The sequence below is a fragment of the Coturnix japonica genome, chromosome 1 (genome assembly GCF_054131305.1).
Source record: "Coturnix japonica strain WE chromosome 1, WE-NBRP24, whole genome shotgun sequence".
In the NCBI taxonomy this organism is placed as follows: domain Eukaryota; kingdom Metazoa; phylum Chordata; class Aves; order Galliformes; family Phasianidae; genus Coturnix; species Coturnix japonica.
Window position 1 is genome coordinate 160,883,261 of NC_140663.1, and position 17,260 is coordinate 160,900,520.

The 17,260-nt window shown below is 39.5% G+C and overlaps 1 protein-coding gene across 7 annotated transcripts in view; it reads left to right on the forward strand.

Annotated features, from left to right (window-relative positions):
* ATP8A2 (ATPase phospholipid transporting 8A2) overlaps nt 1–17,260 on the forward strand; it is a 280,727-nt gene that overhangs the window by 93,169 nt on the left and 170,298 nt on the right. For all 7 annotated transcript variants that reach the window (XM_085536352.1, XM_015852108.3, XM_085536349.1 and 4 more), the window contains one exon: nt 13,818–13,990. In XM_085536352.1, coding sequence (XP_085392478.1) covers nt 13,818–13,990 — 173 coding nt within the window. The remainder of the gene's footprint in view (nt 1–13,817; nt 13,991–17,260) is intronic.

Consider the following 17,260-nt stretch of genomic DNA (forward strand, 5'->3'; position numbering starts at 1 on the left):
TTCCAGCTGTTTGTACGGCTGGACAGAAGCACTCAGATGATGAGCATGCGGTAACCCAGAGAGGCAGCAGAGCGAGACCTGCCTCCTGGGCTACCTGCATGTGCCAGATAAATGGCATTTTGCACAGGCTGCTTGTGAAACCAGAGCAGATGTTTGTGGTAAAATCAGCAGCATTCCAACTTCACACATTTTGGAAGCAAAGATGCTTCCAAGCTTGTCTGAAATCCCCATGTAAAGCATCAGTTTATAATCAGTTAGAAAGGGGTTGAATAATACCAGGGTCTACCTTATGGGCTGCCTTGGGACTCCCGTATTCATTCTGCATTGTAATCATAGAGACAGTTGCCAACAAATATGTTAATTTTTCATGGCTTTTTTTTGTGCTTTTGGAACTGTAAGGAATGAATAAACGAGCCTGCAATAGAGGAAGGTGTTAGAATGAGTTACTTGTGAGAGTCCCGAGTCCCTGGAAGATGCTCCTTCCTGTGTGATTCAGTACCTGCCACCAGCATATAACTAGTTTTCCTAAGGCATGTACTGCTGGTCACCAGAATGTTTTGGGGAAGCCAGCTTAGGGCAGCAGAGAAATCACTGTGGTGGTTTTGGACAGAGAAAAATCTTTGCGTGGTGGTAGTGGGGGTTTTTGGTTTTGTTTTTTTTTTCTTTTCTGGGGGGAGGGGTTGAAGTATGTGAAGGTAAGAAATTGAAGCAGTTTTGCTGCTGGGGGTTGAAAGCAAAGAAACCCTTGTGAGGGATTATTGGAGTAGTAGTTTGTCCAGCATTTAGGAGTCATGTGAGTATTCAATAAAGAAATCTGTAAATCAGGGGGGTTATTCTGGCAACAGTGTTAGGAAGTATCTGCCAAGAATGAGTCATTCCTATTTGTCAATATTGTCAGAGAGTGCTGTATTCAATGAAATAAAAAGTTATTGCTATGACCACTGTACAGAAGTGTAGTTGAGTTACCTGTTATTAATCTCCCATGAGCAATATAGATTTTCAGTATAACTTTTTGTGGTAGTCATTTACGGAAAATGCTTAAACTAAATATTACTCAAAATGCACCTTAACATTAAAGAGTCATATAGGACCAAGAGTGCTTCTATCACATTTCATACCCTTACAAGAGAGCTGAAGCACTTGTACTGATGCTTCAAGTGCCTCAACTTAAGTCACTGCAACATCTGTTAAAAGATGGCTGAGTTTCTTATTGGCTATTTGGATCTTTGGCTATTAATATCTGTACAGTCTAATCACTATTGCTGTCACTGCTATTGTGGTATTTTTTTAAAAATGGGGAGAATCTTGTTACATACGTGTGCTTAACAGAAGCCTGGTGTTATTGGGGGCTAAAATAGGCTGAATATTTCAAAGACTAAATATCGCAAACTAAAATAGGAAAAAAATAAATCATTTTTTATATCCCAATAAGACACTGAACTGAAGTACATTCTACTGCAAAAATTGGCAGTGTGTTGTTTAAGACCATGTCTGCTGCCTTGTAAATGCAGTTTCAATAATCCCCAGCTTAGGTTCCCATGTATAAAGGACTGGCTACAAAAATCCTTTCCCATTAAGCATTTCTGGAACACACGATGCTTTATGAGCAAAGGTTAACTAGGGCCTGAAGGAAGCTCAGAGCAGGAAAGCACAGATGAATTTGTAGCAATGAAGACCAGTAGCCAAGCCAAGAGTTATTACTGCTGTGTTATTATTTAAAGGTAGGATCTCTGTTGCTCAGATCTGCCAGTGTCTTATGAAAGATGCAGTTCTGCCCTAACTCATTTCAATGTCCAGTGATGACTAAATCCCTAATTCCCACAGGATAGGATTTCAATTCATGTAGTCAGATAGGTAGTCTGTGTGATTTAAGAATCACTATTTCCCTCTTGAATCTACAAGTATTACCTTGACTGTATGTGACTTTAAGTAGAGCACTGAAAGTCTTCATGGTGCTGCCTACTGAAACAAAGCATTCCTACTGAATTGTTTTTAGCTGCTGATCGTATCTTGTAAGGATAGTGGAAAAAGCTGCAGGAAGAATATGAAATACCCAGAACCGTGTGGGACTGGGAGAAATGAGGTCTCAGCATCCCTGTGAGTTTCAGGGGTATTGTATACAGTCACAAAAATGGCATGATAAACTTGTGTATTTTGGGCCCTCGGATTCTTACAAGGGTTTGTTTCTGCAGGTAGAGCATTTATTGACTTCAACTGGGAGAAAGCATTTTGTGGAAATTGTTCTATATTAATAGTAGCACATTGCTGATTTTGAGTGATACTTGTGACATCTCGTAGTATTAAACTGGACTGTGCTTAGCAAAGGTCATTTTTCTATTGCATTGTAGCTTGCTGGTGCTTGGAATGGTGAAGACTTCACAGTTTATTTTTTGTCCGCCCGAACAATTCTAGTTAGCAAACAAACAAGCAACACTGTCCAGGGATCAGCTTTGTGAAGGGCCCCCAGCATTTTATCTCCAAGGAAGCCAGTGGCTGAGCAACAGTCATTCCTGCTTGCATCCTTTTTTCATGGCTGTGTGGGGAAGTTGCAAGGCCTGACCACCTGCAAGCAGTGCCTCTGAAGCTGCTGGCAGGAAGACGGTGAGAGCGCAGCGCATCAGCCTTCCCCAGCCACACAGCCTGTGCTATGAAGGAATGCTGTTGGATGGAGTAAAAAAAATCTCAGGCAACTGACTGATTCTGGAACATCTTGGTCTTGTCACTGTCTTTTTTTATCTGTTAATGCAACTTCTATTTATTTTTCTTATTTTAAATCCCTCTAGTCAAGGCTTCAGGCTGTTGAGGAGCCTCCAGCAGATCACTTCCATAACTAAACCGAGCCTCCTCTGAACAGTTAAGGCTACACTGTAGATGGCAGCTTTCAGCAAGGGGCAGTGGCTGCAGCCCACTCTGTGCCATGCAGCTATGGATAGGTTGGATGCTTCCTCTCTGGTTTCAGCAGTGTGAGTCTGGGAGCAGAACCCCTGCTGTGACATGTTTACATGCACGCATGTGCTGTCAGCTGAAGCGAAATCAACTGGTCCAAGTAAAACTTGCTTGTAATGTGTTTTTCAGCTTTCTCCTTATGTCCCCTCATTGCTCACTCATTTGCTGTTGTTGAATTGCAAGACAAAAGGTTTGCATTTTTATGGTCTTATGAACGACAGTGTTGATCGTTGAATCGTTGATCGTGTAGAGTGACATCTTCCCCAAATCTTATTAGAGCAAAGTCAATATTTAGGTTCATCATGCTGGATTGCATGAAGCCAGCTAAATAATTCTGCTGTGCTTTTTTCATTGTGTGATAGAACGCTATGCAGATTGTTCAGCTAGTTGATGGGATCCCTAGCTATACTAGTATATGGTTTTCAGATTTTTAAATGAGCATAAAACTAATTTTCTTAGGTGTTGCAGGTTTTCTTTTTAACATGCTCTACAAATGTTAATGTTCTGGGTAGCTTTGCTGACAAATGTCTAAAATCGAATGAGTTATTTTATCCTATAGATCTGTCAGATATTCTGTTTTTTAGTCCTGATACTGATACTGTTTTGAATGCTGAGCTGCAGAGCTTGTACTTTTAGTTTTGGGATACAGGGAAAAATCCAGCTGGGCACATCTTTGTTCCATCCTTTCCATCTTCACATCATCTTTGGCCGTGTTTTAGTCTGCTTCTCAGCTGCAGGAGTGTCCAGATACAAAGCATGCCTTGAAGAACAAGTATTTTCTTTGCTTAGGATGCTCTTCAGCCTTCACCCAACCTCTTGGCAGCGTCTGAATGTTTTAAAGAACTTTGGCATTGTTCTGACTCAAATGCAAGATGTACCACTTGTGTCATTTTCCCATTTGCTTGCCCAAGGTTTAGGCAGGGGAGAGCTGCCTTTCCGTGCTCAGTATTATTACAAGTCCTAGGAGGGCACAGATGGGACTGAGGCCAGGTATGAAGAGGCCAGTCCGTTGCATCCTGCATATTCCCCTGGGTAACTACTGAAGGGCAGTTTGCCTGAATTAACTCATTAATGAGTCAGTGATGTTCAGGGACTTTAAATGAGCTTAGAAGTCCTTACATAAGTCCCAATTGGATGGGAACAGTTGGTAAACGTGCGTGTTTCTTCTTTCCAAGAGACGAGGTCTTGGAAGTACAGCTTGTATCAAATCCTTCTGAAAACACCTCTGTGTTGTTGTTTTATTGCCTAGTCAGCCATGGGTAAAAAGAAAAAAATACATAGTCCAAGGAGCACAAGTAACCTCTGATGTTTGTCATGCTTTTAAGGTGGAAGTGAAATCTCAAAGGATATTTCAAGAACTGTAATTTCTCTCATATTTCTCTTCAATACCTGTATTGTGTCTAAATCAAAACCAGGGCTTTAAGAAAACAAGCTGTGTTAAAAGCAATCTGCTGCTTGAAAGCCAGTTTTATTATAGAGCTCGCCTGTGCTGATCGGCTGCTCTGGAACTTTCTCTGCTCCACTCAGAGAAACAGATTCAATAGTATGTGAGCACTTGAAAGGAAGACTAATATGACAGGCTGGCCTGTTGCATGCATGGGACTGTCTTGAGTAGCTTTGAGTTTATGGTTTGCTGTTTGGCTTAATACTCAAAGTAGTTTGCTTTTACTTAAGCACTAGAACAACTTTGGCTATGAACTCTGATAGTGGCATGGCTTCTGTTACTTAACACTAGCATGCAACTGAGCCATTAACTGCACAGATGCTAATGGTCGCTTTTTTGAGGGAGGTTTTGGAGAGAGGAGTGGGAGTAAAAGACTAAAAATAATTGGAACTGGCTTTTCCCTAGTCCTTTTTATTAGTATGTAGAGAGGAAAATTCTGTCTTACCAACCTTGTTTTCATGTCTTGTGGGTTGACTTTACCATATATGAAAAGGTACAAACAACACTTTTTCTTTCAAACATGAGAGATGGAATATAACTTGGAAATGAAAAATAATTTTTCACAGTGAAAGTGATTTTTTACTTGTCTGTATCACTGAGATGTTTGAGTATGAGGAGATTAGGCTGAGGCAGTCTGGTCATGTACAAGCCAATTGAGTCGATACTCTTTCCTACACATGGCGCTCTTTTTGAGAAAAGATGGATTCTTTAGTATATATTTCATGATGTTTGTGTTTTTTTATGTGTTAATAAACATGGATTTTGTACTTTCTAGCAATAGTAAAACTCCTTCAGTATATTCTTAGCTGTATTATTGGGTGCTATTGGTCTCACTTTCAGATAAGTTGTCCTTTCGACACTGATTCTGAGTGATAATATTTTATATCACCTAGGGTATTGTAATGGGGATACTATACCAATGCAGTATTTTATGTCTAATTTTATATGTGCACTTTTAGAGATTAACATTACTGTTTTCTTCATGGTAGTAAATTATAAGGTAAATTGGATGTCCTCACTCCAGTGTCACTTTCTTGGCTGATTTTTCCCCAGCAGTTTGTGGACATCTGAATGTACTGAGTTTATTTACTGAAGCAGGAGGTTAAGACACTGGAGGACAGAATCCCACATCTTCAGGATCTAAGGCAGAAGACTGTAGTATCTTCTTGTTCTGAAGATTACTTGTGAGCTGAAAAGTTAGCTGTTCTTTGGGAAAGGGTTTAGCAGGAGCATAATTTTCTTGAAGAGCTTCCTCCTTCCATGATAAAGCTGGACTAGTCTACTGGAAAAAGAAAAAAGCAGTTGAGAAGGAATTGAAAGAGCTTATTCCATTGAATGCATTTAATAAAACTAAAATGCCAAAACACAAAGACACCAAGGCATTCTAGCTTGTTAGCAAAACTAACAGGCTGCTTCCTCTTGGCAGAGTACAGTTGCTTTTAATAATTACACAGATGTGTTATTGTGCAGAACAAGCATTTCTTTCTTATGCTTTCTGTCGTACAAGTCATAAACTATCTTGTTGTAATATAAATTGTTCTCTGTGGTCAAATGACTAATATGTATTGAAAGCAATGGATAGTCCCATGTAGAGCATTTCTGGAGTAAATGAAAATTGTATAATCATCTTAATCTTGTTCTTGGTTTAAGGAGAACAAGATTTTAGTTCGCTCTTTGAAATCCCCAGTCTTCCTGAGATGTGTTTCTTACATGACTGCCAAAGGCACCATTCTGAGAGCCAGGAGCCTTTTGCAGCTACACTGCCGGGATACTTCATCTGTGAGGCAGTGGGATGGTTGCTGAAATGGTAGATTGTTTTATTCCATATGAAGAGGTAAAAGCTTCTTATCCTTCCTACTTCTCCCCTGCTCTGAGCCTTCAGCTCATGGACTAGGGGAATAAGTTCCTTTAAAGACACCACATGGCTGCATGCTCAGTTTAATGCTCTCAGTGAAGCTATCTGGCACTCTGCATCAGATTGGACTCCAGCACTTAAACATGCAGTTCTAAAGTGTTGAGCTGTTCAGTGCTTACAGCCACCTTGAAGTACCAGACTTTAAGGTTGTCTGACAATGGGATTTGTGTTTGAAATGTTGTACCCAACTGGCATATTTGGAAATGACTTTTCTGTCATCAAACACCAGTAAAATACTGTTTTTTCTTTTTAAACAACATGCTGCATGTTTGGAGATGAATGCTCTGCTGACAGGACAGAGGTGCCTTCAGGGTCTGTTTTCTTCCTTATTTACAAAGTTCCTTGGCTCCTGCATAATCAGTTTGTTACAGAACTGAAAACATCCTTGAATAATTATCTACACCTCTTGATGGTCCAGTTCATCTGGACTTTCAGCTGCCACTGGAGACGTCAGAGTACTGATATGATCTGTTTATCTAATTTTTAAAAGCAAGATTTGGTCTGTATGTGATAACCTGAGACTTGCTATGAAGATTAAGGACTCTATATAGGAGGTTCAGATTACTTGGCTTACTGTGAAGGAATTCCAGGTTGAAGTTGAATTCAAAGCTATGAAAATAATCTCAGTGCAGCCATCTAATATCTCTGGGTCCTTTGTATGGATGTTTTTCTTGGCATGGTAGGAGATCATATTCATCAAGCAGAATCGCAACGCAATTAAATAGGCAAAGGTTTCTGGGTAGAGGCAGTGATGTCATCTGATGTGCTTGAAGAATGGGTTCTTGTTGTCTTGCCTCACATTCTTAGTGACATTTGCAAGTTGTTGATGTATAATTGTGTAGTATTTTGATGCTGAAGTTCTTGAAGTAGATATGGTGAGATTTCTCTCAAGTGGATTTGTATAAACAGATCCCAGTACTGTGGGGATTGTATATGTCATATTGTGCAATTTGAGCTTATCAAATGTATGTATCAAATATATGTGGATGATGAACTGGCTGAATGACGGTGCTCAAAGGGTCACAGTGATTGAGGCTATGTCTGTCTGGCATCTGGTCACCAGCAATGTTCCTCAGGGCTCAATTCTAGGGCCAGTACTGTCCAACATCTTTGTCAGTGATCTGGGTGCAGGAGTGGTATGCATCCTTAGCAAGTTCACCAATGATACTGAACTGTGAGGTGCTGATGATCCTGTTGTTGGGCAGGAGTGCTCAGTTGCATGAATACAAGACAGGAGCAGAAAAGGTGTCAGTAGCTTTGAAATGCATGTGAGTGAGGTGTTATGCTGTGATGAAAAAGCCAAAAGGCCAGCTGGAAATATGGTGCAGGAGCATAGCCTACTCTCTTAAATCATCATAAAAATCATTTTAAAAATCATCATATCTTGGGGGATATGATTTAACTGGGAAGTATTGGTAGTGGTTGGACTAGGTGATCTTCTAAGTCTTTTCCAACCTTGATAATTCTGTGATTCTGTGATTCAACACAATCTCTGCCTCATCTATGGCTCTGTTTAGCCAGGTAGTCAAAGCTTATTGGCCATACCAATGTGAAGTTTATATTTTTGGGTTTGTAATGCACAGAAGGCCAAAGTAGTTTTGTAGATGCTCTTAGAATCATCATCTTTGAAAAAGTATGAAAATGCTTGTTTGAATTTTGGTGATTAGAACATGGAAGTTTGTGTTGTTTTTGAGTAGACTGTAATAGGATATGCATATTCTCATATTAGTTACCTGGTAATTCCCATTATGTTATTTTGAGTATACATTTAGGTAGCCATAAAACGCAGCCTTTGGCAAACACTGCTGTATTTGAATTTTTTTTATCCCTGCAATTTAAGTCTGAAATAAAAGCATTTAGAAGTATGTAACACTACGTGGAATCAGCTGTATGGAGGAAGCTCTCTTGTAAGGACTTGCAAAAGAAAGGAAGCAGAGGAACCTGGCCTACAAATCCTGCAAGTGTGTTCTTCTACTTGAGAAATCTTCTTTCCTAGGCTTTCTGGTTATGTACTTTGCTCTCCCACTTATAGCTAGGCCTCTGGAAGTTGCCTGTCGGCTTTCAGAGACTTGTTTGCTCACCTATTGGAGTTCAGTGTAAAACTTGGAAAGCTGGCAAAGTGAGTATCTGTTTTAGAACTGAAGTAGTATTTCTTCCTTGATTTGAGGAGACATTTCAAGGTTAGCACTTGCACATGTGCTATTTATTGTGTAAAGTACTTCCAGAGACTCCTCTGCCCGACAGGTGTTGCTCTAAATACTTGTATCGTGTTTCACCAACTTTGATTTAGACATTAGTTTTCTTGCCTTTATAATCGTTATCCCAACTCTCCTGTAAACTTGTGTCTGCCAGATGTCCTTACAGATCCCTCAGGCATGGCAAAGGGTTTGAAGCAAAGGACTCCTCACCACTCAAATATGATGTGAAGTGTCTGAGTTGCAATTAGGATACGGTGGACAGCTTCAACGTAAAGTTGAGCTGGCAAGTGTTACCTTGAGTGTAGTTACACTGCCGGTCAGCCGTGGAAAACTTCTCATTTAAAACTGGGGCAGGGACATGGCAGGCATTCCCACTTAAAAGTTTCATTTCAGTACAGCAAAAGAATTGTTACATGTGATTTCTCACAGTGTCTACTCATACGAAGTGGGAGTCATAAAAGAAGAAATTATGGTACAAAAAGTTGATCTGGCATTTCAGTGTTTTCCAGAGCAATGAATGGGTTGGCAGGATGGTGGAAGAAGTCAGAGAGTACTTGCATGGCACGGCTAGCAATACTTTCTAGATTTCTGATAAATATAGCATGTAAACAAGTAGCTGACTGACTGTTAGCCTAACTCAGCGGTTAGCATGTTAGCATGGCATAGCGGCATGGCATAGCATAGCGGTTAACATCTTAGCATGGCAGCTGGTTCTGTGAGGATCACCTGAAATTCTTTGAGATGGAGGAGGAAATTCAGAAAAGTGTGTGTAAATTGTAGAGACCAGAGGAGGCCTGAATGTACAACTGATTTAGTGGATATTTGACTACCAAGGTCTCAGACCTAGGAGCAAATCCTCTGCTTCAGGTAAAGAGGCTTCATCGTCTGTCTAAATCATGCTACTTGCTGTTTAGTTTTCTTTTCAAGTTCTGAATTATAGATGTAGATACAGCTTCATTTCTGTCCCATGCTGTCATCTTGGTGACACCGTGAGTCTTTCCAATAAAGAGTCAGGAAGTAAGGAAGAAGGGATTTGTAGCTCGTCTTACAGCAATTTCTATTTTCTCTCTGGATATCAGCTTGTTTTGTTAGATAAGTTTAGGAAAGAGTTGTTAGACCACAAGATTATTTTGCTAGTCCTACTGATTCTTTTTTTTTTTTCTTGGCAAACATTTGATGCTGTTTTTTCAGTGGATAACAGACTGCCTCAACCACTAACATTTCTTTCTGTAGCATGTAAACTTCCCAAGCTCCAGAGGGAGCACATGGACTGTATGCTGTGCTGCTGTTAAGCAAAACAAAAACCTTGAAATAAAAATCTTACAAGATTGTTCTGTAGCCTATGCAGGCTTTAGTCTTTCTTTTAAGAACCTGTTGTTTCCTCTTGTTTTCAGTGATGTCAACTGAACTCCATTAAGTTAACTCAATTTTCATTGGCTTACAAATTCAGTCTAAGTATCATGCTAAAATCTTTAGTATTTGTTACATGAAATTAAAAACTAATAGTATGGGAAACCATAGGATTTGGTTATGTCACTTTAATTACTTAAATACAAAGCTTGGCATAGCAGATGTTTTTTTCTGAGGCCTTAGAAAGTGAGAATATACAAACATGCCATTAAAATGTTGGTTACAGATCCTGAGAGTGCAGTCTAGAGAAAAGACCACACAAACTCTGCTTCAGGATGTTTGCATTTTCTGCCTGTCAACAAATTACACTCTGCTGTGGAGATTTATAGTAGTGCGCTAATCATGTTACTCTGTCTTCTGAATTGAAGCTGTGCGCACACAAAGCAATAAAATGTGAAAGTTTGTTTTTAAGACAGTAATGCAAGTCGATGGTCTGCTCAAGGATGTGGTTGTGGTTGTGACTTGTTAAAGTGGAAATGGGAAAATAAACAGGAAAAGCATATGGAGTAGGTTTGTTATGGAATATACCACCATGACTTGAATTTAACTCAAGCATGAAGACTACAATATTAACCCTTAAACACATTTCTGTGAGTCAGAATTCTTGATACATCATTAATCAGAATCCACACTGCCCATCTCCCTGATGGTGACTGATCAAAAGGGGAGGAAAAATAAGAGACTCTGATTTACTTTGCTTGCTCAAGTTGCAGTCTTCATTTAATGTGCTACAGAGCTCTCATTTACTTGGTAATTGTGTATGAATGGATTCTTAAGGCCTTGTGAAGCTCTAATTAGACTGATAATGTTGCTCTGGTTAAGCAGGATGCTTAGGCACATGCTCATGTCCGCTTTGGGCTAATGAAATATCTGTATTTGAATTGCCCCCTGAATCAAGGATCCTGACTGACTTCTATAGCCTTCAGACCCTTAAATCAAATGGTATCTGTATTTCTAATTTTGGGGACAAAAATCCATCTTCCATTACAGTAAGTTCTGGTGGGCAGGCATCTCTCCAGTGTTCTCCAGAGCAGCTGCATGCTGTGTGTAGAAAGGAAGTCTTGAGGGAAGAAAAAGAAAGTTCATTGTGGATGTGTGAAGTGCTTTGTAATATTCCAGTTGTTGGTGGTTGTTTTTGTTGTCTTGTTTTTTCCAGAACTCCTGGCAAACTTTCCATTTACTTTTGATGGGTACTTACCAGAAAGGGGAGTGATATTCCACTGGTCTGAGTTTAGTCAGGCTTATATTAGGACAAGTATTGATTTCTTCTCCATCATTCTTCTTCCAGGAAAGGATTGATTTATTCATGCCTGGTGTGACTAAAAGAAGAAACTTTATCCCTTGATATCAAACAAGAGTAAAAGCTAACTATCAAAGTAGAGATTTCTGTTCTAGTTGTCAGTAATGAGTTGCCCATGGAGGAATATAGTTCCCCTTGGTTTCCAGATGTTTGTTATCTGCTTAGCGAGGAAGTCTTTGTTATATACCCAGTGAGATCTGAGGTGGGTCTCCTTTGCTTAATTGCTCTGGCCTACAGGAGCAACGAAATAGGCTCAGTTGTTGTGTTTGTTTGCTTTTAAAAAACAAACCAAAAAAATCCACAACATTTTAAGTAGTTGGAAGAAGCAAATGCAGGAATTAATACTTGACTGTGTAAGCTGATAGCTTGTAAGTGAGGAGTAATTTATTGAGAGCTTTACAAAATGCATTTTAAATGGCATTCCTGACATGTAATTGTTGGTTTGTAAATTACTGTGGTATGTAAAACCTACTACTAGTTCTGCAAGACCTTGTATATGAAATACATAAGTTCAGTGACCAGAGCATGAATTAGAGATGCATATGTGTAGTCACTACAGTAAGCTATGGAGAGGCTATCGTCTTCTCACCTGATGAGAAACATCACCTTAGGAAGTCTTCCTATTGCTGCATGGCTTTATTTTGGTTCCTGCTTTCTCTGGACAACAGATGCTGGCTGCTGAATAACATTCCTGCTCTCCTGCCCTCAGATTCTTCTCCAATCTGTGGGAGGGGGTGGTTGGGCTGTGGCTCTTCATTGCCCTTCCCCAAGATACAGACTTAGTATTTTTTTCTGGACCATTTTCTTATGGTTTCAGCAGTCATTTGCTTTGTGTTTAGTTTTCAGGGACAGTGTATATAAAGCACACCATGAAGTCATAAATCTAAGCCCTCACAGCTTAATGAGGAAGGAGGGAGTGAGACATTCATTATTGTAATGAAGAAGGTGCAAAATGTAATCTGTCTGAAATAGCTGCTGTGTGCTGACAGTGCCCCGTGCAGGCTGTTGTCATACTTGTTAACTTAATCTGTAAACTTGTCTCTTCGGGACTAGTTTCTGAGTTGAAATTGGAGTTTGTTTGGAATACCACACCCATAAGTGGGGCTAGAGAAAATAAATGAAAAAGCAGCTTCTGCTCCCTTTTTCTTCCTTTTTCTTCCTTTCCTGTGTGAAAGTGGCCCAGTTCTCTTCCCACTTAGGCTTTGTCTGAAAAGTACAGTCATATAATGGCGACTTTATCTGACAGATCCTTCCATTTCTTCAAGTCAAAAATGCTGCTTTGATTGCTGTTATATTCAAGTCTTCTTCACCACTAAAAGTTCATTTCATCTCCAATTTTAAAATTATTATTATCATTATTATTACTTCCCAGTGGTCCTGAATGGTAATTCAGGATTAAGGACTGCTTTGGAACAGACATTGCTTGTGGCTGATGCCTGAGCTGCCAGCTGCTGGGAACCAGGAGGCTGTTTTGGAGAATGCAGGGATTTGCTTTCCATACTCTTTTTTTTTTCCCTTTGACCACTGACGTGATGGTGACCCTCAGGTCTGATTGACTGTCACTATTTTTGTGTGTATTACTTTGCTATCTTTATTTATTTAAAATTGATCTAGTTAAACTTTAGCTTTATATGACATTTGAATTTGGCATTGGCTTGGAAGTGCAAAATTGTCATCGAGTTTATTATATAGTTCAGACTTTTGCTTTACATATTTACATAGTTTTTCATGGAAAGCATTATTCAAGACAAGTGAAAAATAGGTAACCCATAAGCACCACAGTGCTCTCAGTCTTTCTGCTCATTGCACAGCAGCCGTTGTTCCATGGAAGAAGTCAGACCAAGTTCACCCAGTGTTATGCATGAAAAACACTTTTAAAATTGATTGAATAATTTCACTTGGATCTCTGGTGTATTTTCCTGTTGAAACGAAAGCTGTTCTTATTTGAGCTGGGAGTAGAAAGACAAAGGAAAAAATTCCTTTGCTGTGACCTTACGAACACAGACATCTCAAGATCATTGACATAATCCTGTAGCATAAATCACAGAATGGCCTGGGCTGGAAGGGACCTCAAGGATCACGAATCTCCAACCTCCCTGTTTAATACCAGACCAGGCTGCCCTGGGTTCAAGGCCCATCCAACCTGGCCTTGAACACCTCCAGCTATAGGGGAGATCCTGAACAACCCAAGATATATACCTGTTAGTTGTCTTTTTTGGCTAGGGACTCTAAAATTTGCAGATCCTTCAGAAAATCTTGGTAAAAGCCTTAGCACCCCTCATATAAAATAGCCATCTAGCTTTCTACAGTGGGAGGAGCAGGATGGTGCACATCATTTCCTGTTACTATATTCACAGAAACTGAATGATGTTTTGGCAATATATATTCCCCACTTCATGTGTAGATACTGAAGAAATTGAACCGAATGCTGGCCTTAGTTGACCTAATGTCTCTACATGAGGTCCTGTTAAAATGCTGTTATCTTCAGTGCTAGTTTGGGTACAAACATTATTGTCTACTATTGCATAGTCCAGAGATGCCTTATTGCAGTTTGGATGCCTTTTCATATAATCATGAAACATTTATTTCTTTTTTATACTTCAGGCAACAAGAGCTTCTTTGACTCAACATTGTAACAGTCTGGGGGACTCCTTGGGCAAGGAAAATGATATTGCTCTGATTATTGATGGCCATACACTGAAGTACGCCCTTTCATTTGAAGTCAGACAGAGCTTTCTGGACTTGGCACTCTCCTGTAAAGCCGTCATTTGTTGCAGGTAAGAAATACTGGAATTTATTTTAATGATAACAGAATGGGAATGAAGCTTTATGAAATTTCACCTTGTATGTTAGCTTTCCTTTCGTACGTAAGAGTATGCTGTTCCAGAAGTAAGCTACAGTCATGAACCACTTGATAAACTAGTTGATTTCTCTTCTGTGGAACTGTTGAGAAGCTGGGGCTGTGCTGGGAGAAGCAAATGAGAGCTATGGAGAAGTATGAAGCCCTTCTCCAAAGCTCTCTTCTGAATGGTTGCCAACCACAATGACTTCTAATTCCAGCTCAGTTCCTTGTAACGCTTCTTTAGCTGTTGCTGTTTGATTACTTTTTGAAGGGAGCGTGGCATGAGGTATTGATGAGTCTCATTTTTGCAGCTGTTTCATAGGACTGAATAACATTGTGTTTTACAAGGTGGAGCTCATATAATTGCAGTAATTGTCTCTTGAGTACAACAGGTCCAGTTGTTTTTGGAATCCAAGCTAACAGTGGAAGTACTGAATCCACCACACAATTCTTATGCCACTCTTACCCTCCGTGGAAGTATATGCTTGTGTATAGAGCTACTCTGTGTAGGTCTGTGTTATTACCTTTGTGCTCAGTTACCTTGGGCTTATAAAGCATCAGCTGCTCAGAAAGTAAATGGATGCCATGTTGTCCACTAATGGTGTTATCTACGGAGGGAAGTTGACAACTGAAGTCCTTATTTTCATCATCCACCTGTGCGCTTTGGTACAGATCGTTCTGAAGCAGATTGTTAATTTATTCCTCAGAGATTTGGTGAGCTCTAACAAGGATCTATCTAGTTGAAGAAAATAATAGACTGCGATGTTCTAAATTTGTATTTCATTTTATATATATACATGCGTATATGTATGTATGTATGTAGTTGCCTGTTTTACAAACAGAAATGTAATGTTAGGCGTGATGTTGTTTTTTTTTTCTTTTTTATAACCAAGCCAACAGCAGTTTTAATTATTAATGAATTAGAAAATTGAGGAACAATGCAGGAAAACCATACTGTAAAGTATAAATCAAAGGGAAAAGATGATGTAATTTCTTAGGCTTAAAAAGAGGAATAAAAATAACAGGGTTTTGAATCCCCAGGGGAAAAGAGGAATGGCTTTAATAGCCTTTAAGTCTTTGCAGGAAACTTTTTCATTTACTTGCCAGGTGCTTGATACTGAAAGAGGAAAACATTTTTTTCTACTCTGGGCTGTTTTAATAGTACTTTGTGTGTAAAATAAGACAGTGCACTTAAACTTCAACAGGAAAAAGTTTTAAAATGTAATTGGCACAGCAAGAGGAAATTTCAAATTAAACAGAGTTAGTCTTCAAACAAAAATGTTAATTGAGAGGTACTTGGTACGATGTTCAGGCGCTTTAGGAGGAGTGGTGTTGCTATTCTCAACAAAGCATATATTTGTGGGACTTAATATTTCATAAATTTACTATAAGATTTTTCATTCCCTCTGGGTGTTTCAGCTGCATTTGCCATTCAAGGATTTTTTCTTTAATATACTTAATATATACTGTATGTTCATTTGCTGGGCTTTAGGCATAAACTGTAGTTGAACTTGATTCTCAGGAGTAATCTCTTAAAATGAAACTGTAGTAAGCCTGGCTCCATTTTGCATTTAGAGGGAGAGATGGTATCTTCTGCTGGGGTTAAGTCTTCCACTGTTGCATAGTCTCTGAACAGGCCACTGGCACAGGAGGAAAATACACCCCTTGGGAGAGTGGGGAAGCTTGAAAAATCAAACCAAGCAATTCTTTAAGAAAAAGCCTTGTTTGTTGAAAGTTTTTCCAGAGACTGACAGATCTTATCTTCCTTTACATGACTGGGATATTGGTATGCAACTAGTCCAGAGTGAGCAAAAGTTACTGTTCAGCGGAAATAAATGTTGCTTGGAAAGCAGTTCAGCTGCAGACTTCATTTGTGAGACCTGGGTTGTTGCTCATCTGTCTATGGAATTCACATGTATTTTTAATTGTTTTATGCAAGTAGCAAATTGTGTTAAATGCTTAAATGAGACTGTTTCTTTTTGGTAACAAAAGGGTATTTTGTTGTTTACTTAGTTTTTATGCCTGTTGGAGAAAGTTAGTTTGTACAGCAGATTACTCTTTGTGTTTGAATAAGAATGCAAAGAAAGGAGGATGTAGCTTTCATGTGACTACAGCATAATTAACCCCTTACTGAGGAGCCTGGCCTGATTTTAAAATCATCAGTGTTGCTTGAATGAAACAAGGATCTCCAGAAAGATGGGAGGCACAAGACTAAGACCACATCTCTCACTGGGCTCCCTTAGGTTGTTTCTTGCGTTGGTTGTATTGCTGGCCACCTCTGCAAGACATCTTGAAGTAGTGGCACTGGACAGCAGTGTATTAATTTGATCATAGAATCATCTGAGTTGGAAGGGACCTTTAAAGGTCATCTGCTCCAACTCTCCTGCACCAAACAGGGACACCTACAGCTCAATCAGGTGCTCAGGGCCCTGTGAAGCCTGACCCTGAGCGTCTCCAGGGAAGGGGCATCCATCATCTCTCTGGGCAGCCTGTGCCAGTGCTTTTCAACATAAACTTCTACAAATTGAGAATGTTGGACTGAGCTTTTGTACCTAGACCCTGCAGCCTTTTTCAACAGTGAGCAATGACCTTGTTTAAAGAGGGTTTGGGTGGGTGTTGGCAAAAGAAACCAACAACTCTACCTCATGTCTGACTTAAAATCTACTGTTCTGAACTTTATTCACAAATGATGAACATCATCTGGCATGCAGTGGAAGTGTTGGGATGGTAATCACTCACCTCACAAATCTGTTCCAAATGGTACAACAGCAGAAGCCAGTCAAAATTTATTAAGCTGTTTCATTGCAGGTTTTGAGAACTTGCCTTTACAGGACAATTCTGTTGTGCTCTCATATACCTTCACTGAGATATAGTGAAGTGCTTTCTAATTAAAGATGATAAAGTTAGTTTGACCATCCTTTTCTTTTCTAGCATTTATTGCGAAAGAGCCATTTGTATTAGAACACCACCAACCCTTCCTGAAGTTTTAATATCCAGTATATATCTGTTTCCGCTTTTCATTTTGGGCTGATGGAAATCAGTGTAGCTGTGAGGAATTGTGAAGCTATCGTGACTTCATCACACTGATATATATGTTGCAATGTCTCATTTTTGGGTTTTGGCTTCTGATAAATAGTCAGCCTTAAGAGGAACAGAAATAAATGTTTCAATGGCTGTATAATCTGTCAAAATTTCTGCCTTGCAA